This window comes from Polyergus mexicanus, unplaced genomic scaffold (genome assembly GCF_030449975.1).
Source record: "Polyergus mexicanus isolate NDT 795.1 unplaced genomic scaffold, iyPolMexi1.0 SCAF_4, whole genome shotgun sequence".
Lineage (NCBI taxonomy): Eukaryota > Metazoa > Arthropoda > Insecta > Hymenoptera > Formicidae > Polyergus > Polyergus mexicanus.
Genome location: NW_027223324.1, coordinates 8,474,140 through 8,500,849, shown reverse-complemented (window position 1 = coordinate 8,500,849; position 26,710 = coordinate 8,474,140). Strand labels below are relative to the sequence as shown.

The 26,710-nt window shown below is 39.3% G+C and overlaps 1 protein-coding gene and 1 long non-coding RNA gene across 2 annotated transcripts in view; one reads left to right on the top strand and one right to left on the bottom strand.

The window, feature by feature from the left end:
- LOC138932916 (uncharacterized) overlaps positions 1–26,479 on the top strand; it is a 46,430-nt gene extending 19,951 nt beyond the window's left edge. The window contains exons 2-9 of the mRNA XM_070295238.1: positions 14,667–14,802; positions 16,534–16,729; positions 17,307–17,517; positions 17,964–18,288; positions 19,413–19,679; positions 20,104–21,711; positions 21,795–23,136; positions 23,298–26,479. Of these exons, the coding sequence (XP_070151339.1) occupies positions 14,667–14,802; positions 16,534–16,729; positions 17,307–17,517; positions 17,964–18,288; positions 19,413–19,679; positions 20,104–21,711; positions 21,795–23,136; positions 23,298–23,645 (4,433 nt within the window). The 3' untranslated portion in view covers positions 23,646–26,479. The remainder of the gene's footprint in view (positions 1–14,666; positions 14,803–16,533; positions 16,730–17,306; positions 17,518–17,963; positions 18,289–19,412; positions 19,680–20,103; positions 21,712–21,794; positions 23,137–23,297) is intronic.
- LOC138932917 (uncharacterized) lies at positions 2,136–15,746 on the bottom strand. The gene is made up of 4 exons (XR_011446876.1): positions 15,513–15,746; positions 15,267–15,416; positions 14,639–14,881; positions 2,136–2,460 (listed from the first exon to the last, which is right to left on the bottom strand). It is a non-coding gene; the product is annotated as an uncharacterized lncRNA (long non-coding RNA).
- Positions 26,480–26,710: the final 231 nt, after the last annotated feature.

Sequence of the window (26,710 nt, the reverse complement as noted above, 5' to 3'; positions counted from 1 at the left end):
TCCGAGAAAGTAAGGCATCATCCACGCCTATATCAATCGCGATTTTTGTCTTTTGGAGCGAAAACTCACGCTATTTCTACACTCGTGCTGTAACACGAAGAAAATTTTCCACGCGCTAAAATTATCCACACGTCGTCAATTACGCCCAAAATAGTGGAGGTCGCTAATATTTCTTTTCAGATTCCCGATGTTTTACGACGCAAGAGCGAATCTCGTTCGAATCATCAAATTTGCGATTTTTCTTTAGACGCATCTTATATTAATGCAAAATTGCCCAAATAATTCATTTTAAATACACGCGCCTCTATTAAGAGAAATTATATTTAACAAATATATTTTGAGGGAAGAGGAAATTGCTCTCTATTTTTGTCAGAAATGTTATAAATAAAGAAAATGACGATATATATAATGGAAGATATATATAAAAGATCGATACTATTATATATTAAGCGCGATTGGACATCTCTCTCGATCGAAACTCTGGTAATAATCAAGAGTTAAATATAGTTGTGTCGAGTTTAAATCTCACTATGTTGCTCTAATCAAAATATCGTACAGACTCTACTTTACGCCCATTCCGTGCTTTCTCTGCATGAATAGCTCTCCGTTAATATCGCGATCATGCTTGTGCACGATCAGCTTCTATAGACGACGACCCAATTTACTGTCGTTAGAATCAATGAATATCGCGCGGTACGTCGGACACGATCCGCTCCGTAGAAAGTGATCGAGCATTTCCGGCTCTCTGGTATGGATAGTACTAGAATGGCGAGAGGATAGAGAAGGAGAGAGAGAGAGAGAGAGATGGGAAGAGAGAAGGACAACGAGTACGTTTTATCGGTTAAATGTTGACGCGTTGAAGATAAACATCGAACCAATCGCACGTGATGTCCAATCGGGCGAGTCTTTTGAAAGGCCAGACATATATATTTCTAAAAGCGATGCGCATACGGAAAATTTTCGTGTAACGTGATATAATCGCGTATCTCGGATCGGAGATGGCAGGCTTTTTGCCATTTGCACGAGTCGTTGAATAACGCGAAGAGAGGGAGCTTGAAAACGTTGCATATCCCGAGTATATCAGAAGTACCGCACTTTCTCTTGACTCATAGATATTAGGGGTAATAAGAATGGAGGTTGTTTGAGCGTTACGACATTTGTGGTTTTAGAGACACTGAGGGTATTTGAGATATTTCGCAATATTTCAGCATGATGTAGCATATAACTTGTTATATACATCAAAAATTAAAAAAAATCCCTTCTTATTCCTCAATTATTCTAATAAACTTTAAACTCTCCAACAATTTTCAAATATTTGCTAATTTTAAAAATTGTTGGAGTAATCTTCAATTAATTTGAAAAGTGTAAAGAGAAATAGATTTATTAAAATTTATAATATTAATTTATTGCTCTTTATCGTAACTATTATTACGCTGTATTTGAACATTGATACAAAAATATTTTGACGCTTTAACAACACTGGCTTGACGTATGTCACCAACACATCGTCGCTATTTTGAGACTAAATAAGCGCGTAAAATTTTAAATATTTGCAAAGAGACAGTAATATATTACTTGGAAATCGATCAATAGCGCGCAACGAATGGATAAGTTTGAACTTTGCGATAAGAGTTGGATAATTTATCGCCGAATGCAATCGATACGGTCGTTTCGAGCGATCAAAATATACGTAGGAAAAGGAGCGGATAACAAGTCAAACCTAAACGCTACGAGGGCATTATCCAATTTCGCTGATCGCGAGGTTCGGAAAGTAAACCTTATTGCGTGGCAGTAGTTGCAGTCAGTTTCATCGGTCTCGTTAACAAATAATATTCAGTATGATTCCAGAGGGAACAATTTCTGTAATAGCGAATGTTCTACTTTGCGATGTAAGACTAATAATGCCAATACAGAGGTGCACGAAACATGAAACTTTGTATTAACGATCGACCTCATTTTGACAATCGGTGGAGAGAATAATCCCGCGATAATTTCGTGTGTTTTCGCGATGTTTCTCACGACAAATAAATTAAATTAAAAAAAAAAGAGAGAGAGAGAGATAAAAAAAACGAAATTATTAAAATTTCATATTTATAATGTCATTCTAAATTTATTTTTCTTTTTGCATTTGATAATGAGAGGAAGATGTATATGTAAAATTTACGTATAAGTAATAAATTAAAAATATTAAACATAAAATTGAAAATACTATATTTTTGGCTGAAAACGCCGAGGCGATAGATTTCCATGAACAGTAGTTTCGCATTCGATTGACGAAGGTTATAAACATTTACACAACTATTCCAAGGACTACATGTGTTGCGCTGGCGAAATTCACTTAGCTAGCGGCTGTATGTATCGTGCCTTTCATTTGGCCCGAGGAATTTACTCGGCTCCAGCGAGCGTGACCCAGTATTCAGAGAGTCCTGACTGTGTACACGCCGCGTGATATCCTTGATCCTGCAACGAGTTCAAGATATTAGAAAAATATGAGGGGAAGAAAGAGAGAGATACAGAGAACTTGATATCTCTATTATGCAATACAACTGTAAAACTTTATATTTATATATTATAAATAGAGAAAAATCTGTATTCTTTTGTGATTTAGTCGATGCGAAAAATTTTTATTTACGAGAGCAATTTTATTTAATTCCATCTCACGACACGAAAATTATTTTAAGAATTTATACATTATTGTCATAAAATTCACTTATTTTTAGCGGCCGGGGTATATCGTATCTTTCATTTCCGCTCAAGAAGTTTACAAGTTTATTTTAGCGTGAGCTAAGAACGAATCCTTACTAAAATATTCGCCGCTGCGGTATCCTTGATCCTGCTACGGATTTAGGACAGGAGAAAGGAACGTGATTTCGCGAAACAAAGAAAGAAAGATGGTGATCGAGATGCGAAGAGAGAAATATCAGAGAAAAGTATTGTGCGAACGAATGTAACCGTTCCTATTGGTTGACGGCCATCGGTCGTCTCGGCAGACGCGGCGTCGCCTGCGGTATATGTCAGGATTACGTCACCTCATCGTGATAAGTATACTCATATGTGGCTATCGTACGTGCGCCCGTGCGTACGTATGCGTGTGGTGAAGTGTCTGTGCAAAGTGTATGTCAGAGTTTGTATATATTCCACATCGCGCACACACGAACGCGCACGTGTACTTGATAAGTAAGACGCACAGATGTCAGGATGCATATGAAGAACCTTGAACAAGGAATTGCGTCTATGTATTGCAACGCGCGCAAATTGTGATCGATCGGTGATCAATATTTTGGATATTATTTTACGTCACGCGTAATAATATACGCGCTGTCGCGCATAATTAATGCATCGTAATTAATCTGTCTTTACGATCGTGTTTATATTCGCGGAATTTTCCGGCCGATTGCCCGGAGAACACGATAAAGTTTGTTATCTTATCTATTTTTCTCGCCAGATCGACACGGTACAGTTTGTGAATTTGCAAACACGGTTTCGACGGAGAAAGAACGATTATATTTTGAGATTTTCTAGTGATTTTTCAGATTTTACGGTATAAAATAACGTTTCTCTCAACAATTTTCACTTGTTACTTGGCGGCAAAGATATCTCCAATGACGAGAAATGTCGACGTACAACACGACCAGCTGGAATTGCGTCTTCGCGGATTCATCGCTTGTTTTGCAAAGTTTGTTTATGTGACAGCGCATCGGCTATGCATTGGATAACTTACGATTTGTAGACGGGCTTTGCGCCAAGATCGGTATACGAGCGATCTCTCTTATACACGACTATCAAAAGCGGTGAATTTCCATAAATTGCTTTTCACATCTGTAATAAACTTGTCGCATCGTTCAACAAACGGTTTCGCAACGCGTTTGGAAAGTTTTGAATCGGTGATTGAAAAACTTCACGAGCGTTTGTAAAGCACAGCGAAAATTTCTCAAATTATCAGAGCGTACCGACAAAATTATTTTCTTGGAAAATCGGCACGCCGTTGATGCTGGAGGCACACGCGCACACGTGGATTATACATAAAAAAGAAACTCGCCCCGTGTGAGTGACTTTAATGCCAAGTATCGCGTCGCGTGCCTGCGAGATTGTTTGCAAAACAGAGAGATAGCGTATTATTTTATATATACAAATCTTTTTAATGCGCTACACAAGCTCGAACGAGAAGTCATTGTATGCACGCGAGTTGCGTAATGCACAATTTTATCAGTTCTATGTCTCGTAGAAAGAGTATACTCGTTAAGAAGACCATGATAGTGTAAAGTAATATGTACTTCCTCAATAATGTACATGATTTTTTTATACCTATCATGATCAAGTTTCTCTATCAAATAAAGAGATGAAATATCATAATGTTTACAATAAAAATATCTCGTTTTTCTTATAATATTTAATATATCCATAAATAATATATATCTCTCAAAACTTCATTTTTTAGAATATATTATATATTTATGTATTGAAAGATCAAGTTTTTTTATTCAAATATTAATTTTTAATTTTTTTTTAGCATAAAACTGACTTAAATTTCAATAAAATTTTTGACAGGATTACGTGATACATTATAATATTCATAATCTACAAGTATTACAAATACTTATGTATAAACTATTATTTAATAAATAAATATGCTATTATGCAATAATAAATACATCAAGGAATAATTTTTAACTAACATATTTTTAAGCGTGGAAATAGATATATATAGGACACTAAAGCAGATCATTTTCACATTTGTTAATTTTGCGATCTTCTGAACCGATATTTTCATCTCAACAATCTATTAGTCTTATTAGCTACGAAGATATTTCAAAGTACTCTCGAACGAAGCATGAAGACCCGATTTCGCTCTGACGTAGTTGCCACCTTGTTAACATTGTTGGTCATTTTCTACACGAGCCGACTTTACATAATGATACACGATAAACAGAGTGTCGAACATCTCCGGCAATTACTCATTCCGTATATCGGCAAACAACGCGACAATCGCTTTTAATTTTTCACCGTCGATGATAATTTCATTGCGTGTGTAATTTTTAAATCCTCTATCTGTATATTTCTCATTATATTGAAAGAGCGTGTGTCTGAAAGAGCGTGTGTCAATCGGAGAATTTTGCATTACACAGTTTTATGATTACAAGTTATAAATAAGTTTTTTGTTACTAGTTAATGAATTTTTTTACATATTAAAGAATATATGAAAAGAAGAAAATATACAGAATAATATATTTATACAAATAAATCATACACCATTCACACACGCAATGCATTTGCGCAACTCAAGTATTTCTTGCGTGTAACAAAGAGTGAAGAGGATGAATTCAAATGCATCTCTCCTTCATTGTTATACGAAGATTGGCTTTACGTAACTGTAGTCATGTAGCGAGCTGTGAAATCGAGTCGCATGCCATGATCGCGTGTGCGAGCCGCGATTCGCTCGTGCCATGCTCGAGCCGTGCTTATCGCTTTATTAATCGATTCTTTATTGCACCGGCGACCCCGTTGACGCGTCTCGTCTATGATAGCGATAGCAGCAGCGCGACAGGTAAAGCGTCTCTCTATCATCGGCAGCTGGCTGTGTGCTCATAAAATCTCGACGGGAAATTTTATATCATTATCGAAGGTAATTTTTTCCTTACATATCTAAAGCAAATATTGCAAATTTGCTCGATACACTGTAGCTTAGGTCAGTGTCGCAGACCCCTGTGACATTTCATTCGTGACTAAAATAGTGGCGATCTTAGACGCCTATTTTTTCATCCTTAGATCCAACATAATGTAAGATGTAATAAATAGCTCGTCGTTCGTCATAGCGCATTCTAAGTGTAATCGTGTACAGGGACAGGTCTATCATTATCGAGAAATGCTAATGAACGAATGCAATTCGCAACGCGCTTGGAAACCGACGCGACGGACCGACGCATCAACTCGCAATTCTCACAATCCTCGGTACGCAGGACTGGCAGCGATCGCACGTTAGTGCAATGCCTTTGGCCTTGACATTGGCCGTGGTTACAGAAATGCGTTTACGTAATCGCCGCCGCTGACGGGGCCACCGGCCACGTGCTAATGTAACGCACGCCTAATGTGGCCGGGGTGCACGCGTGGCCACTGGCTATGCGTATTCCCGTATTACCGCGCGCATCTGGACGCATCTGGGGACGCGACCTCTTGTCGCGCTTCTTAAGAAATCGTGATATACGACGCGTCGTGATCGTGAAAGAGAAACGGGCGTAACTAGCGGCCAGTTTAGCTGGCCGGTTGGCTAGTTGGAGCGATCGAGAGGCTTATTCGTGATGGATGCGATCTCGTTGAACCTTGACCGGGGATTATGTCACACCCGGCACATCGAAACCCGGTATATAATTGCGACGAGTCGGGATCCCGATGCTATCGATGCGCGAATATAATCTCTAATGTCATTTTCGATTGATAAATGATCAGAGACTGATCAGACTGATATGAGTGCAGAAAATAGTCAGTTCCTTGTAAGCTCGGAATATATTTGATATTTATACATAGGGTAAACTTTCAAAACCATACTAAATGTTCTTCTAGTTATCTGGTTAATTGGTGAGCATGTCGAGAGAGATTAATTCTGATCGTGCATTTCGCAATTTTCAATTATATACGAGTAAAAGCTTCAAAATTTCAAGATTACATGTATTAAAATCCACTTGAAGATTATAATACTTTCATCTCTCCTTAAATTTATCTCGTTAACATTTATTTCAATCATTAATTATTCTTAAATTATAAGTATCTCGATATTTTTTTCAATGAAAAATCTATGTCGAACGAAGCAAAGATATAAAAGATTTCATGATTTCGATTAAAAAGAGCGATTATGAAGAAAAATATTTTATCTTACGTTTTATATTTAACTTCCAAGTTTTTGTCGACGTTTATAACCGGCAAAACCGACTGACGTTGATTATATCAGATCGAGAATAGATTGTATATTTTTACTTACACTGCGTTCACGTGAGAATCACGATGAATACACTCGACCAAACACTCGCTTATCGCGTTAATTGTACAACTCAGACATTGTTGCTGTATTATATAAGTGATTACGTCATTACATTTCCCGTATTTTTACATACCGGAACGTATCGCTGATTAATTTCCACGTTCATCTTTATGTTGTTTTTTTTTCCCCCCAACAAAAAAGTGACCGTAATCTCGGAGGCGGTAACAGGTGCAAAATTTCCGCGTCCGAGAATTTACTCGATATTCTATCGGTAATTACACATCCGTCCGGGATCGCCGGGGATATACCTATATGCATTTCCCGTGATAACAGTTGCGCCTTTATCGCGCCAATGTTTTATTCGCGTAGCAGAATACAAATCCGATTTAATGGAATTTGCCTGCAACTTAATTGTGATCGGGCATCCTCTCCGGCGTTGTGGTAAAATGAACTGCCATTTGCTCCAATAAAGATCGCGATAAAGATATTATAACGTCAAGGTTAATATACGCACACACACACACACACACACACATTTGTATCCAGTGATACTTCGCCACGATTCGCTGACAATCTCCTCGATATTTCTCTCGTATAGGCACGAAGTGTCCTCCGATCGTGTATCGCCATTGACGTTTACTGCGAGGAACGTAAATTCGTACGTTAGTTCTCTCTGGTTTCTATGCGAACAGCGATCGAAGATCGTGCTTACGCAATACACAGCTAAATAACATTTACTACGAACTGCGAGAGATAGATACATAAATGCATTTAGAGAGAAAGAGAAAGGAAACTTGGAAGTTTCAACGACGATGAAAATGGGTCACGAGTTTTGCTATAAATGCTTCGATGATACGTTCCTTAATTTCATATTATGTAATGCAGGTAAATGCAATATTATTAAATAGCATTTATTAACTTTAACATTCGCAAATAAAAAAAAATAATTACAGATGAGATAAAACCATAAATGATCAATAATAGATTAACCTGGAATCTAGACGTAATATATTCCTCTGCTTTAAATTGCATCATCCTGTGATAAGTCTCCGGTTATAATCAATAAATGCTCGCGTAACTGCATGTCGATTTCTCGGTATACGCATCCGCGTAATAGGCCATCTTTGTCTCTGTACATCATTGCTCCAGGGTTAAACGATCGACAAGGAAGCGACAGTGATTTAATCGCATTCAGTTTTTGCGGCAAGTTAACGGTTAAGTCGCGACTGTGAGTCACGATCGATTTCCTTGATCGCTGAGCGGATGAGAGGTAAAGAAATGGGATTCTATACCGTAATCGATCGGGTCTTTCCCTTGAAGAGAAGTTTCGAGCGTTCTCGAGACGAGACCTGTCTGTCAGTTGAAATATTAAAGCCGGACTTCACGCTTGCACGTGTCGCCCGATACAGCGAGCGATATATACGTCGGCGAGATAAAAAGACATTCCAGAAACTGAAATACTTGCGCGTACATCCATGCGCTATATATGTATAAACGTCAGATAGGCCGCATCAGCGGCCAAGTGCTAATTGACGTCAAAGACGTCCGCCGGCACGATTTTAATGAATTTAAGAGGCAATTGAACGGACGCGTTTCTAGCGCTTCAGGACACTACGAGAGAGATTCAATTGTCACAATAATATAGAATTTAATATATGACTATGGCGTAAATTAGGAAAAAAATTTCCACCAACTGAGTATCGCGATACTCATCTTTGATCTAATCTATCCCGCGTGAAAGCTGGCGCATAACGATTATTCTTTTCGCCGACTTTCACTGTTTGACATTTCTGTGGCGATCGCTTTCCAGCGCCTTTCGATTTCCACGCGCGATGCGCAGCATCCGGCGTGGTTTCCTGCGTAGATCGATCACATGTCCGCGGCCCGAGCGCGATCAAAGCTGCCACTGTCAGCCCCCGGGTCCCGGGGCGACGGCGTGAACGACGAAGGAGCGTAACGCGGACGAGAAAGAGGACGGCGCGAACAACTACTACGCGCGTACACGCTCGAGCGGACAAAAAAGGCGGCTTACTATTTTCGTCCGCCGTTTCATGGAAGTGTCCCAGCACCCGTACGCTCGATCCCTTCGTATGTAGGTCGCAAAAGCTTCTCCCTCTCTCTCTCTCTCTCTCTCTCTCTTTCTCTCGCTGCGTCGGTGTGCGAGCCTTGTTCCAAATTTAGTGGTGCTCTCACCGTGCGAGAACCTTCCATCCCTTGCGACAGGGTTTTTTTCACGCTCTTAAAAAGTTTTAAGAACAGGTTCGAAAAGAACTGCTGTTGTGGCAAGTGGTGGTCTTAATTAAGTATTCACGGAAAGCGGTTGTAAAAATGTATCATATTATTCTTAGAAATTTTACAAGAAAACTCCTAAAGGAAGAGATATTCATTTAAAATAATAAATATTGAATTAAATATAAAATTAAATTTGAAACTAAATATACATGTATATGTATGTCCTATAAACTTGACTATATTATAAACTTGAGAGAGAAGGGTTAAATATAAATGTTACGTAAGTCTTGTAATGCTCTGATTTCTGATTTATTTTGTGTGAAATATATTAGATATTAGATAAAGTGACTCGACAACATCTTAATCGGTCGAGGACACATCCTCTGTTTTTGAAACATTGCGTGTTTGATATTTCCACTGTTTTTCAAAACTCCGTGCGCGTTTGTTCTAATTTTATTTTTTGCTATATATTATTACGAGAAAATAGATATATTATATTTTATATTCTGTTTGTGATCTTGTCATATTAAAACTTCGAAGCTTTAATACAAATGTATCACTGTTAATATCGCTCTTCTGTTGTTTCATTTCACTATAATTTATTCAATATTAATATCATCTATAAAAACGTTATAGAAACGTTTTATGAATGTTGACAATATTTTTAATAATTATTTGTATGCAAATAATTAAAACAAAATAATTTTTATTAAAAAAAAGATAAAAATATGCTAGTTTTGTTTTATAAAAATTATACATTATTCTTTCTCTACTTTTTTTTTTTTCTTTCGCATCGAATATGATCATCCTATTTTCGCATGATACGCTGACAAACTTATGCGTTTTTTTTTTTTCGACAGTTACAGTTTCAGTAGACTGGTTTCAAGCCGAGTTATATTCTAGCCGAGGTGGATCGAACATCGACGTGACTAAAAAGGTGGGGGGGTAATCGAACTTGGAACTGGGTCGCGACTGTTCGATCAACGCCTGCGACAGCCAACCTCGATGCGCCAGTCATAGCTTTTTTTATATTTTTCACACTTTTCGAGGTTTCTGAATTCACACGGTAGCCACTCTTCCTCTCATCTTCTCTTTTTTTTGCATATAAATGCAATTTATAGAGAAACGCTTTGAGAAACCGTACGATAAATGTAACCGGTTCGCAATTATAAATATTTGTGAGTGCAAATAGGACACGTTGCATATTCTATTTATGGATGTGAATATTGTCATCAGTAGAGTCTTTGATATTTCTACAATATTCAATAACTGCGTGCAATAGTTTCAATAGTTACAAAGGGACTGTGACTATTGTGACTATTGAGTTGTGTACTCATTGAATTGTTATAGTCAAGGATTGTAGAAGAATTTTACAATGTATAGCAGAATTCTAATTTGCTTTAAAAATCAATAAACTAGTCGAGAAAATCAGAATAAACAAAAAGTGATCATTTTACGATATAGTTTTTTCTACACATTTGTTTTTTTAAAAAATGATGATGGAATAATTTAATATTAAGATAATAACATTATAACGATATTAGAATTATTTATTTAGAATGACAAAATTGTTTTATACAGGGTGTTCGACATGTAAGTAGCCAAACGAAAAGTGGAAATAGATCGGGTCAACCTGAAGCGAAAAATCCTATACCATTTTGCTAAATTCGCAATAATTATTATGTTATTAATTAAAATGTCTGGAGAGGAGTGTTCCGAGAAAAAAAAAGTTGTTAACTTGACTAAATCTATTTAACTAATTACCATTTCTAAAATTGAAATATTCAAGTATTTAAGTTAAATAAACGTCATGTTAGATTTAATATGTTGTATTTGACTTAAATAGTTAAATATTTCAATTCAAAAAAATGGTAATTAGTTGCACGGATTTAATCAAGTTAACAACTTTTTTTTTCTCGGTGTGTAAAAGATGCACGCCCATAAAAATGTTTTAGCTCTTAAAACAGGAAATGAGAATTGAATATGATATATACTAATTTTAAACTTTTTATTCTTTTCATTTTAATGAAATGAGATTGATTGTTTTCGAGGTTTCTTTATCGTAACATCTTTAATTGCGAAGAGACGTCGCGCGAGCAGATGTCGCATCGCGTACTTATTTTCCACGTCTAATTAAAGTTTTCTCGGTAAATATGCACGTTGCATTGCATTCCGGATATACGGCCTGCGTGACGATGCCTACGACTGGCCCCGTATGCTAATGAATCTTCCGAGGTCAAAAGAGCTCGCTCGAATCAGCTCGTCTAAGCGTAGACGATGTGGCGCTGGCCGGACTCTGTATTATGACTGTGTTTAGTCGAGAGAAAGAGATTTTCTAACGAACACGACAAAAACGCGATTTTCGCGACACGCGAGGCAGAAGAGCGTGTATGTATATAATTGACACGCGTCAAAATAACTTCGCGCGGAAACGCCCTCCTAATATACGGAAACGTTGGTATCGCGCATATACGGATATAGAAACCCATTTCCGCTAAATGCGCTGGTAATTACAATCGACTGACTTCCCGCCATCAGTTAGGTACTACTATCGAGCATCAAAGTGCCGCGCTTCCGTGTCGTTCGCAGAATCGACGCTGACGCGATGGAGAACGAGTTTACATATCATTTGTTATCGCCAGCTAACCATGTATCGCATCGCGGTGCTGAAATGCAGGCGCGGTGTGCGACAATGAAGCGAGTCTTGCGATCCCACATCATATCATCAAAGCGACTGCCGCCGTGCGACTTTTTATTTCGCGCGAAAATGCGGTGAAAACTAAACTATTGTAAACTGTGGAACCCAATTTAAGCGTTCTCCATTTAATTTATCGCGAATATATTTAATTCAATTTAATTTATCTATGGTTTTGCAAATCCACGCAACGCGGTGTACAAATATTAACATTAGCGTAAACGCGTCTCGTCTCTCTCGCGTCTCTTTTTACGATTCGACCCCTAGTTATATAGAGGAAGGCAAGACTCTCTTGTACGGCAGACGATCATTTAGCGAAACACGGCCAAGTATCGTCCTTGAAATTTCGATCCAACTGCACCCATGGTCGTAGAAAGCCGCGGGCGTTTTTCGAGAAAGGATCCGCGCTCCTTGCTTGATTCGGGCCGGTTAATTCGCGATCATAAATCACGATTATATTTCGGCGAATGTACCTAAATGTCGCAGCTCGACAAGAAGAGAAAGCGATCGTCTCCGAGATATAAACTTGAGATATCTTTCGACACTTGCGACATCTTGGATATTTAAAAAAAAAAAAAAAACTCAGAATTCAGGCACGATATTGTAAATGTAGATATTTTATTTAATTTTTTTTTCTAAGAATGAAAAAAATTAAGAATCTTATATATATTCTTAGAATATGTATTTTTACGTTGCTGGATACATTTGTGCATGATGTGTCGCGACTCTATATGCCCTAAATGACATTATAAGTATTCCACGGATCGCGCTCGTTACGTATTCAAATTATTTCCGCGGAATCGGTTATCGTCGGCGGAACTGAAAGTATAGCCAGCTCGATACATTCGCGATTTCATATCCATTCCGTTCACCGGACTTATCGACAAGATCGCGCACTTCGCCCTAAGCGTCGGTTACGAGCACGGCACGCATAATCAAGGAATATATCTTGACGTCACATCTATGACGGAAAATAGAGCCGGCCGTTGGACATAATTTAATAAAAATCATCAGCTTATCGCAAATGAACGAATTGCGAGCTGTCAATTATTAGCTGTCACTTATTTCGATTTGTATGAATAAAATAAATTACTTAAATACCATGTTATCTCTATGCTCCGACGTTCGATAATCTCGTATCTGTGCGATTGAAGGATGTTGCATAATCGATGATACAAACTAGATTAATAAATACCTCTATGACATCGCTTCTCTCTCTTCTCAAGTTTAAATATATTTTACTCTGACAAATATGTATCAAGACATACGTAACAAAATCAATGATAATTACTAACTTTCGATAGAAGATTACTAATTTTACAGAGCAATCAAATTATTATTATTATAAAAAAAAAAAAAACTACTAGGTAGCAATTTTCACGCTATTTTATAATGACGTTTTCCTATCCAATTAGATGCGGCAGCGAGAGCGGATACACCAGGTACCTGCAGACAGAACTCGATAGTGTCGCGATAATGTTCGTTGCCGAGTCAGCGGATCGTATCGCGTCACCACGGTTCATATGTTGAGAGACATATTAGAGGATCGTGGCACTCTACTGTGCCTAAACTGTGCCTTGAAAGTTCTGCGCGCTCGCTCGCGTATATAATTTCGCCGTAGCGCGCCGTAGCGCGACCGGTTGTCGATCAAGCGCTTTCGTAAGAAACACCTGCGAGTCATTATCCCTCGCCTACCTTGTCTTTCCTCCGGCGATTCGATTTGCTTGCGCGAAAAAAAAAACAGAAATGGGGATAGAAAAGAATCGCTCGCTCGCCGCTCTAAGCAATGAATGGATTGTCTCTCGGACATGCTCTCGAACTGCACGCCAGAAATTCGAGAGTCGTAATCATTCGACGTGATGAATATATTGGGACGCGTGTGACGAAATGTCGAGATAAAATTATCGCGTATCTCTATAGGGGAATGTAGAATGAAAGAAGAGCGGCTTTCTCCGTTTTTCGGTCGCCTGATGCGCACCGCGGATGTCAGACCACAAAAGTCACCGCATGGATTAGGTCTGCGAGATTTACGACGGCGAACCGATTCCCCGATCGTGTCGCGATTGTGGGAGCGCGCAAAGTAATTATGGAGATGTAGCGGATATTCTCCCGCGAATAAATTTGCATATATTTCGCGATACGATTGCAATGTGATCGTGTGCCTTGGGCGCGAATTTCATTGAGAAACTCGATACCGGGGATTACGATTCGGTAGACGACATTCTGAACGGATTTTCAAGTGGTAAAGGAAACCGACTTCAATCGACCGACTTCAATTGCCGCGCACATATCGCGTTGTTTGCGATATTCTCCGGCAAACTCGACTCGGTAAAGACTGGAAATAGCTACGTAAGCGCAGCTCCTTACAGTTTAAACCAGATATTTTAACACCTCGATAGATTCTGTATTTTCCAGGTCATTCGCATCGCGCGAATTACGTCTTTGCGATATGTGCGCAGTGAAATATCTTTTCTAAACGCCAAGAATAAACTAATATAATAAGAGATGAAACTTTTGAACATTTATATATATAAGATTATTGAGAAATTAAATAAAAGATATTTTTCTCCAAATTGATTATAATTGCTATGAATAAAATCTTAGTGCGATAAAGTAGTCCACGTGTCACACTGTTTTATGGGACAAGATTTAAAAAAAAAATAAAAAAAAAAAGAAGCTTTCGCGATCTCGACAGAAACTTTTCGCGAAAGCAGAGGTTTATTATTTACGTCCTTTACCTTTCACCGGCGTCATTTTGTATTTCAGTGGTTTACTGCGACTATACTGCCTCGGGAAGGTCACTACAGTTCCTTGAAGATTACATCGCGAAAGAGGTGCTGCCATGTTTGGGCGACACTCGGGCATCCACGTCCATCTGCAGTCTACAATCATCTCTTTTTAGGTAAGCAATAATGGCAGTCGCTGTCCTTCGGAAGAATGAATGTGTTTTACGATTTATGCAGAAGTCCGCCCAATTTTTGCTGAAAATATATAATATATAATAAATTATTATATAAATAATTGAAAAAAAAAAATTTGATTTGTTGCAATTTACTACAATAGAATTTTATTTATATTAATTCTTAATTTTTTATTTTCTCATTATTACATTTTTATGCCAGATCTGTTTTTCAATTCATTTCGCTTTACGATTAAGTTTGTATTTTATCGTTTTATTATTTCTTGTAGAAATATTTTTTTATTCTCTTCTTTCTCTTTCCTATAGATAGATAGATTAATCTCATTCATATCTCATTCCAACATCAAGTAAATGGGACACTATTTCATCAGACAAATTAACAGATACTTTATCTATAATGCAAATAATCTCAGACATGTTATGCTATTAAATTGGTTTATCGTTACCTGCAATTTTTCATCCATTATTTTCGTCCGTCAAGATGCGATTTCGCCAAGTTATTCTCGGGACAGCAATTTTATGCGTTTCACGTTGTTTTGCTCACGATATCAATTTCAAAAGCTACACACGTCTTGCATCCGGAAACTTTCCCGCGACTACGACACACATAAATAAGTTCAATCGGTGTCGCGTGTAACGCTCGCATATGTTTGTTCATTAAAAAATATTTATCGCAACGACAAAGTGCTTACCGTTATCGTTCGGTGTTATCACCGACGACAACTTCCAACCGTGGCGACTCAAAGAAATGTAGATCAAGCCGCCTGTAAATCTCGTTCGGCCGAGTCGATGGCACGAGACGATCTCGTCTCGATTCTTCCATTTACTGACGCTCATGTCCCAGATCAATATCCACCCTCCTCGAGGCGACGATACTTACCCTGTGGCCTGTAGACGATGAGAAAACTGTGATAATAATGACGACACATACGACAGTCTCGTCACATGATGAACGACACATTCAGAGACACGTGTACACAATGTGTAATAAATTGCTACGAGCCGCAATTTCATTTTCCCTCTCTGTCTGATTACGCGTTGTTTATCTCAAATGACGCGTAACAACGCTATTTTTAGAGAGAAGATATAAGAACGTTATAATATTTCTCTAATTTATTAAATATATCTTATATCTAACGTTATAAAAAATTTGCGAAAAATACGCGCACGTATATATTATTTCTTAATTATTTATGAAAAAAATCATTAGATATTCTTTTTAATATTTTGATGCGCGGATATATTTAAATTAGAATTACAAAAGTTAATCTAATTCTTTTAAATGGCAAGTTGCCCTTTCCGAAGAATTAGAGCTGTCAAGCGGATAATTTCGTTTACGGATATATAACGCGTATCGTGAGAAATCGATAGAAACTATGTAAACTAAAAGGTGGGTGCACTGCTGCTCAACCTATGTCTCCTGTTTCAAGTCCAGACGTCATACTGGATCTAATATTGACTCTGCATCAATTGCGCGAGCAAGAATTTATATGTCTCTACTGCTCGTAAATACCATGGCATTAGACACGCGGTACTTTATAGCTTTATAATATTGTCGCAAGAGCATAATAGAAAGTGTATTGTCGTCACACTGTCAATTGCCATTGTCGTCTTCTTTGAGACGAAGAAAATTGTGCGCTAACAAATTCTTTATTACCGATACCGCGCTTCACATTTGATATTCACACGCATTCGCACGTTTATGTTTTGCAGGCACGAGGCCCGAGACATTGTCAGACACGCGGTTGGAGCCGGCGAGCAGGATGCGGTCCTGTTCACGGGTCAAGGTACCGCCGCCGCCCTTCGTACACTTTTACGACACCTCGATCTCTCGAAATCCACCGTGGTCTTCGTGGGCCCGTTCGAGCATCACGCCAACCTGAGGCCTTGGCGCGAGCTCGATATCAAGGTAGGACAGCCGGTGGATAAATTCCCGTGGAAAAGCCGAGCGTCTCTGATTCGAGCGCCAGATAAGGGGGAACGGATAATAAAACGTGCGATGGAGAAGTACATCGTTAAAACGGGGCGTGATACGGAGAGAGATGTGCGTGAGCGATCGAATTGTGCGCAACGAACGCGACGTAGCCAGCTCGATTTTTGGCAACACGCCATTTACGCTCACGCGAGCGGCCATTCCACCTTCTTATCGCGACCTTATACCGTTGCTTCATTCTTCTTTTATTATCCGATACCCTTTAAAGATTGAAGAACTTAATCGTTAACAGAGTAATAATTTATAAACATATATAAATATTGTTTAAACGGCCCGAGTTGTCAACTCTGTCGAGGAATCTGTCCCTAACATATTTCCCAGTAACCTTGTGTGACAAACATTTCCTATAAATATTTTCAAGGCACGATAATTTTCAAATAACCTTTAGCTTAAAATAGTTTAGATTGACGCTTCATCGTTCTTTTTAGCCATTTAATTACGGGCATATTTGTCGCGACGAGTCGTTCGTAGAATCAATTAAACCGCTTTACAGATAATACGAGTTTCCGAGACCCGGGAGGGCTTCCTAGATCTGAATGATCTCGAACGAGGACTGACTAGAATGCGGAGCGAGGGCGTTGCGCAAATGATTGGATGCTTCAGCGCTGCCAGTTGCATAACGGGGGTTTTGGCAGATGACGTCGCGACGACCCTCCTGCTGCATCAATACGGCGCGCTTAGCGTGTGGGATTACACCACTGCAGGTAATGCTCGCGAGCGAGGATAAAGAAAAACCGGTTGTAAGTCGATCCGATGTGATTAGCCGCCGTAATATGATCTCCAATACGAGTTATGACGAGAAAGAAAAACAAGGAACTAATTAATCAGAGAGAGAGAGCTGGTTGCAAAAACCAGATACTCTTCCATAATTTCGTATCATACTAATTTCAATAGAAAAAGTTTTAAAGTCTTTGCCCGAGGCGTCGATCCATCGTGTATAAATTACGTCTTTCACCACACATTTGAAAATGTAAATATATCTCTGAACAATTAAGATAATTCAGATATTATTATTGATGACATAATTGATGTTTTTTATATAAGCGCGCTCTCGCGTTACGTAACGAACGCGATACGTGGTTTTGATATCGGAATGGAGGCATTCTACAATGACGAGCGAATCATCAACGTTATTCTATCTTGTTTCCAGCGCCGTATATTCAGATCGATATGAATCCGCATTTACCCGGAGTCGGGGAGACCGCGGTCTACAAGGATGCCATCATTTTCGCGGGTCACAAATTCATCGGCGGCGTGCAATCGCCTGGTATACTCGTGACTAAACGATGGCTCCTGCGAGAGGATGTCGAGGCAGAGGACATGAGGGACTCCCATCGTTATCATCGCGATCCCGAGCTGCGAGAGGAGAGCGGTACCGCTGGTGTGGTCGAGAGCATCAGATGCGGACTGGCGGTGCAGCTGAAAGAAAACGTCACTCCGAGAGCGATTGTCGCTCGGCAGGATAAGATTTCTAAGTGAGTGATCGCTTCTTTGTGGCCGTGCTTAACAGCGCGGTTGTTGCATGATCGAAATTGCCGCGGATTACGCAAGATATCGTTCATTTTCTTCGCACTGTCCAGGAAACAAATCAATGTTAGCCGTTTCGAATAATTTTCTTCCCGCAAATGTCTTCCTGTTTGCGAGTAAGAACGACTATCATAGAAAGCGTCAAAGACTCTTGGTGCTCTCTTTTTCATTCGCGACTTATAATTTTCTTTCTTTCGGAGAGATATCTTTGCACAAATCCAACTACAAACCGAAGATATTATGAATATAAATACGGCTATTGCATTATATACAGATACAAGTTGTTCTACATAGATATGATAAAGTTTGGATATTTTTTTCTCTCGGCAAAATTTCTAGACATGCAGTTTTTCAGATATCCTATTTTTTAATATGTTGATACATTTTCTCTGATTTTTCGTGTAAAAAAAATGTTGATAATTCTATTATAATTAAGTCTAATATATTTATGTTTTTACAATGAATTTAAAGAAATTTTATTTGAATTAATAAGATCAATTTATAAAACAAATTTCTTTACAGCAACGAAATGTTTAGATATAAGCAAAACGGATGTTATTTGTGTAATTTTTTCTCATTATATATTCTATATTCAACCAGCATGAAGTATTCACACGAATATTTCGACATGCTCATGCCTTTGGGGAGGCATCATAGTGAATATCTCAACGTACAGTTTTCTTAAGATCTAACAAATTTCTAGCAAAGACTTTTACTCTATTTTGTTAAGTTACTCACTGTTACGTAACGTATTGCATATTTAATAAAAAAGAAATAGATGATAATTTTTATAATATTGCCGATTAAATCTTTTGCAATAAGGATGACTTGATCGAAAAATAAGGATATATGGAAAATGATACATTTCCAGAAATTTTGCAAAAGAAATAGATGTTTGTTATTTTGACAAGGATTACGATAGTACCAGTCTGCATCGTGCTTATACGAAACATTCTGTATATGCAATCGAAAAGATCTAAACTTTTTTGAATTCGTTAATTATCTCTGCATAGTTATACGCTATGTGAATAGCTTTGCGCAATATTGAATGATTATCACTTTCTCTTTTCAGGCAAGTTTTATCCCACGTGCGTACAATCCCGGAATTGATTCTACTCGGCAGCTCGTCGCAGAACGTGAAGCGACTGCCCATCTTCTCTTTCATGGTACGCCATCCTCGTGGCACATTTCTACACCATAACTTTGTCTGTGCCGTCCTGAACGACGTCTTCGGTATTCAGGCGCGAGGAGGATGCGCTTGCGCGGGTCGTTATGCTCATGATCTCATGGGAATCGACCGAGAGCTTGCTAAGGAATACGAAAGCATCCTCTTGGAAGGGTATGTCTCGATTTTTTTTATTGGATTAAATAATCATTTATTCGAAATCTATTTATTTCCAGTGAAATCAGTTTTCTCTGCTGTAAATATACCAACAATATTTTTATTCTTACAAACAACATGTAAGGATTATCAGAAATCTGAATTAATTCCCATTATATATCGATTTTAATGATCATTGCTTCGTATTGAACGATACGCCGCACGTGCGAAAGATTATGTACATCATATAGACTGACAATGTAGAAAGTAATTGTTTATTAAACTCGGTGCGGTGTAATTTCGCATAATAGACACGCGTAGAAATAGACATTACGTCAACCGCGCGGCAAATCGCCGCGTCTATCTTGGCGCAAGATTCTATTTTTGATAAAAGTGTCGTGCATATTGTGCAAAGAGTTTAATACACATTGTTTTATTTTAGACAACGCAATGGCACTGAGGAGACCACCGCGGAGAGTCTCAGGCCAGGCTTCGCCAGGCTATCCTTTCCCTATTTTATGACCGAGGCGGAAGTTGCCTTCGTATTGGAAGCTCTCAAGATGGTGGCCACTGAGGGCTGGAAGTTGCTACCGCAATACGTGTTGAACCCTGATACCGGTGAATGGCGGCATCATACCAACAGCGTCTTCAAGGAACGCAAGTGGTTGGGCTCGATCAGATATACGGACGGCAAAATGAGCGCCACGGAGAGGCGAGTTTCCGGTTCCGGTATCTTTCCGCAAACTTATGGCGATTGTCTGCAAACCGCCCGCAACATTTTCAACCGCGCGCGTAAAATGGCGCAACGATATCCGCTGCAAATCGACAAGAGTTTTAATTTCGTGTGCCAACGTATGCAAGCGTTACGTTGGTTTATGCTGCCGAGTGAGGCGCAGGATCTCCTTTTGGGAAATTCGCAAAACGTTAAACAAGACGTACCGTTCAATCCCTTGTTAGCCTGGAACAGGTTTAGCCGCACGAATATCGTCACGTGTCATGATAGTCTGGTGAATTGTCTAACGCTGACCAACGGTATCAGACGTCTGAATAGCGACATTCCGCGCACGGGTAATATGCCTATCTCAACCTCACCGAGACACCGTAGTCTACCGGCGCTGAGCACAGTTAGGCGAGCCATGATCGCGACTACGATCGAACTGAATCAACCGTCGTCATCGAGCAACAGCGAAGAGGAGAGCTTAAATCAAAATGAACACGGCAATTTCTTCGGTGGACCTCGATCACCCGCCACGTGTCCGAATTCACCAATGCCAGTCAGATTCGCGGTGGGCGAGGCCGTGACCACCTCGGTTTTGGGATCGATATCCCGTACTGCTGTTCAACCGACAAAGGAGCAGAGGGGATTGATAGATGCAGTCAATGCCGGACGCGCTAGATGCAATTCTCTGGGGAGCACTACTGACGGATGTAACGTTCCGGGAAATCGCGCCGGTACCGCATCGGCGTCCTCGCCGATTCCGCCGCTTCCCTTGAGCCCGCAGACTCTGACCAGTTTGGGACTGAGTACAACAAACGTTTCATCGAAGCATAAACGTCTTCATTGCAGTTGCAGCAGTCAGACGGAACTGAACTCCCTGGAACTGGATTCTGCCGGCAGCCCGAGTCATTCGATTTCTTCCTTGAGCTATATTAATCATAATCCGGCGTCTCCACCGTCTTCGTATTCATCGACCAGCGATTATACCGAGAGATTGGTAGGCGGTGGTAGATTATCACCTATCTCCACGAACACGAGCCAGAAATCCGAGGATGATCTGAGCGCGTACGTAAAAGAAATGACCAAGGAATTAGCGACGGAAATAAAATCGGAGATTCGGGAAGTTATTTCCAAAGTTGATGACGCTCTGTCGGAAACAAATACATCCGAAAACACACCGCAACATCATTCGCGAGCTCATAGTATGGTTAATCAAATATTTGTGGAAGATAAACATCAATTGAGGCATGACTCATTCACAGCCAGTGACATTGCCGAATACTTGATGGAATTCTCAAAAGAAATGGCGAGCGAAGTTAAATCTGAAATAAGGTATTTCATCGTTATTAATAAAAAAAAATTAAAAATATATAATATTATAATGTATATTATATTTTGTGAATTTTTATGAACAGGTGCATGGTCAACGCCGTTGATGGACTTCACAGGTATTCGCCAGATGCTTCCACTTCTGATGTTTCCTCAAATGGATGCGGTTCACCTGATCGAGGAAGAATCATACTCCCATCATCAGCATCCCCGCGTCTTTCAAGCTCAAGAAAAAGCGGCCAGATCGAGATTACCAGCAAGGTCGGCGAATTGTCACAGCAAGAAAGCAAAATGTCTAGTGAATGTTCTTCGGACGAGACGGTTATCTATGTGATGAAGCCATCCGAGAACGAGCGCAGCCGCTCGAAGACCGAGGACGAAGAGGTGGAAAACGATGTGGATGATTACGTGGATGACGATCCACAGGAAGGACGTGGCGGCCTCGACATTGGCGACGCCCGGAAAATTCTACCGAAGATCTATTCGGCTGTGAATTCGGTTAGTTCTCAAGACAGCGGTATAAATCTGTCCTTTCACGAGAGCGATAAATCGATAGACTCGTTAGATCTAAAACGAAGCAGCAGCGCTGAATCCAATTCCGCCAACAGTCACGGACGAAAGCCTAGGACGACATCGATGATGAGTTTATCAACTAAGAGTAGCAGCAAACAACACGCACGTCAAAACGATAATCTTTCGGAGGACGAGGAGTGCACGGGCGATCTGAGAGAGGAAGAAGCCGATGACCAGGAGAATAATTTTGGAGACAATGAATCAAGACTCGAATTTCCGCAAACTCAATGGCACTGTCCACCGAAAAATGTCTGGAAGCCTTCGGTGGAGGCTATGCAAGAATTTGATATGATCCGGGACAACGACAGGGTCCTAATTTGTCTATCGGCGAGCGGCAAGGACTCACTGTCCCTTCTGCATACTCTGCATCAGTACAGATTTTATGCCAGGTCGAAGGGAATTGACTTTGAGATTGGCGCAGCCACTATTGACACAGGTGGTTCTGATCCCTTGGAAATGATGAGTTATCTAAAAGCCCTGAACATACCTTATTTTTATGAGGAGCAGGTAACAGATTTGACTAACACTAACGTTGACAATCCATTGGACGCCAGCATCGCTAGCGGCACTTGTAGTTTCTGCGATAAATTGATCAGAACACAATTATACTCTGTGGCAAAACGCAATAGATATAACGTGCTGGCGCTCGGTCAACACTTGGACGATCTCGCGGAGAGTTTCCTCATCTCGGTATTACATGGTGGTGTGTTGAAAACCATGAAAGCTCATTACTATATACGTCGAGAGGATCTCAGGGTCGTTCGACCGTTCATCTACGTACGGGAAAAGGCGTTAAGACAGTTTGCTGAAAGTAAAAAACTTCCGATCTGTCAGGACTTAAAAACTTTATCTGAGGTAAAATGTTCAAATATTTTTTAGAAATTTTTTTAAAGCAACAAAATATATATAGCCGTGTGTCATAGATAGACGCGTGTTTTTTAATTTAATTATGGTTTAAGAAATTATTATCGCACTGTTATGCAAATAATTACATTTTTATTGATTTTTATTTACAGAAACAAAATAGAAGAAAGGAGTTGATGCTCCAGCAGGAACGCGCATATCCTCGACTGCATTGGTCTGTACGCACGGCTCTACGGCCCTTGATAACCGCTCACGGGCAAATCACCGCTTTCGATTTGACCTGCGGCGGCAACGGCGGTAACAATATTGTCAACAGTCCAAGTAGCAGCATCGGCAGTACTTGTAGTAGCATAAGCGGCGGCGGTAATAGTAATGGCAGCAATACCAGTAATCAACAGAAGCGACATAGGAGAACTAAGATGAACAATTCCATGGCGACTACCTCCTCATCTCAACAGACCGACGAGAACGACGAAACCGACGAGGAGCCTGTGCTCTGAGGCGGGCCCGTTGCGAGATGGGATTCCGATCGTCGCGCGGTCTCATCTTCGCGTCTTCGTCGCAGATGTCCGACATCGACGTTCGCCCTCGTTAGAAGAAGGCGATTGCGCTTCGCAGCCGCGGTCGCTGCCGCTAAAGCCAACGATCAAAGACGTGTCGAGTACGGCAATTGAGACGATAGGGGAGGAAGCATTTAAACGCAGCGATTTTGCGAAGAAAATTTGAAGAATATTCCTCGTGGTTCCTTAACATTATTCGCGTGTGTAATCCTTGCTCGTTGCGCGAGAATCTTGACGAGAATGACTCACCGCAGCAATTATTGAAAAGTGAAATCATTACAGTGAATAACCGTCTTACTTACTCGAAAAAAATGACTATTATCGAGTTAATGATGATCTCGGATATGAACAGTTACTCCCCGAAAGTTAGACGAACATTTTTCAGAGAAAAAGAAGAAAGGAAGAAATGCGGTCAGTAGAATGTTATTTACTTAAACAATGTAAGAACGATGTAAGCATAAGTCCTCTTTTGTGTTTACGATGAATAAGAAATTTACTTGCTTATGGATAGTTAAATGTATCGGCAGCTGATTAGCTACTTTACACGGAGATATGATATAATGATAATCGATTGATGAATCAATAAGAAACAGAATAATCGACGGTGCGTCGTGCCGTTATATCATGTCACGTCGATCGTTTGCATGGGATGATAAATAGGTCGCGTATAGAAAGACGCGATAAGCGATAGCTGCTTAATATTGAGACAGATATTATGTGTTATATATCTTATAGAGAAGTCATGCAGCAGGGAGACGGGGAATAGTTTCGTGAGAGAGCCAAAACCTCGACCGATCCCGCGAAAAAGATCGTCCCACGACAATTATATCTTTTATATACATATACATCTTTTTTATTTGATATGTCGTCCCCTTAGTATTGCTCTAATAATTAAGCTCATTGAGATCTCGCGATCGAGAAATTTTGTGAGATGATCACTCCTTTGATCTTTTTTAATGTCTTTTTCTAATGCGCATTTTCGACTTTCTCGATGGTACGACTTGATGATGGACGTCATTTTTTGCGGTCAAAAAAATGCGTCTTTCAGATGATCTGTCAAGAAAATTTGCGGTTACGTCATTTCAAGTGAATTGGGTGCGATATCATTCATTGAATCGGTTAATCCGCTTTCGAGAAGCACAATCGCTCGATCAAATTTCAGTTATCGAGATAGAGATGCAAAAGAACTATATCGAGAGGTAAAGGTTTTGACGAATTCTCACCTGCATGAACTTCGAGAAAGAGGTACTCACGCATGCACGTGATGCGTAAGGAATTAACGTATACGCTTCTCGCGAATAAAACGTATTAGGACATTGGAGATTGTCTAAATATTTTCAAATAACAAAAAAAAATTATTAAGAAGTGTACTAAAATTACGACGACAATTAAGAAACGTATGAAAAAAAATCTTCTTGCTTTCCGTAATTTGGTACGATAAATATGAGAGGCTTGTAATAAAATATTAATTTAAGAATTTGAAGAGAGACAAGTTTGTCGTATCTATCGGACAAATATTTGGATGGCGATCTCCAATGTTTTAGATTGTGCAAAACGAAGGCCGTTTCTTTTTAACTGGCATCACCGACAATGCGATGAAACAATAAAACTGCGCTTCTTTTTCAACGTAAGTTTGCTTATCCGCGATGCAGCTCGATCGACGCTATGATCGATAAGTTAAGACGTCTTAAGTTTCGATACAAAAAAATAACGACGGGGAATGATGGACGAGTTGCAAATAAGAGTCCAGTTATATCGGCGGTTTCTTGAAAAATGTAATAACGTGATAGATCGGTGCGTCCTACGCTTCGATGAAAAATATCAAACAAGTAAAATGCTAAATCTTCGAGAAATAAATTAAATTAAACTATGATGGAAGATGTACCAAATTACTCTAATGTTTTGTCTAACGATAATAAAGATTTAAGTACGATTGCATCAATAGTTCAGGAATCAATTAGTTGGATGAACGTTTCGCGATTCTTTTGTAGATTATAGAAACCTGTCTATTAGATAGATAAAGCGATAAAATTCTGTTAATACGTATCATTGCTAATCGGCAATGCAATAAAATATATACAAAGAAGGTTTCCGAAAGATTATTCGCAGGGTACTTAAAATTGATACGTCTAATGATAGAGTCTAATGATAAATTATGTTACGTTGAAAGGGAAGCACATGTAATTTGGACCATGTAAACGCCAGTTGACAATGAATCAGCCGGATGACAGTTTAAGGCAATTAAGTGGATAGTCCAAGAAAAACTAATATCAAGATTTGTGAAAGGACATCTGATAATATATACATATACATAATTCATAAGCCGATAGGTACCAATCGATTATGATACTTATAGCAGCAGTCTTATGTTGTTCACTTCTTCTCTCATATTCGGCTGTTGTACGCTCGCTAATTGTTAGGATTATAAGTAAGATTTAAGACTTGTACGTAGAAATCGCATGTACAGCAACGTACGCAATGTAGACGATGACCGTATAAAATAATACGTACGTACCGGATTGTGTCGTACTCAGTTTTTTAAAGCGTTCGTTCATTCGTTTGTTCGTTCGTTCATTCATTCGTTCATCGTTGAATCCAAGATGATAAAAGGCGGAATTAACAACAAATGCGATAAGCGAAATGGAAGTCTGGATCTATATGAATCATTGCGAATAGATATTCTCATATTTTCCGAGAGTCACGAAAGGGACATTGTTACTGTAAAGATATGTAAGTTTATTTATCTCTAATAAAAATGAACGTTTAAGAAAAAAGTATACTTTCCTTATATGCTAATAATCCATTAATTAAAATCAAAATTTCAAGAGAATCACAATTTCAGGAATTTTTAGAATTTTTTTATATCTGTTAGCGTGTGAACTGGAAAGATTTAAAAATCGAGAAAGTATCAACGCATAATCGGCAAAAAAGTGGCACGAATTAAGATTCCGAGAGAGAATCACACAATTGCAGGAATTTTTAGGATTTTTAATCTGGTAATCTAA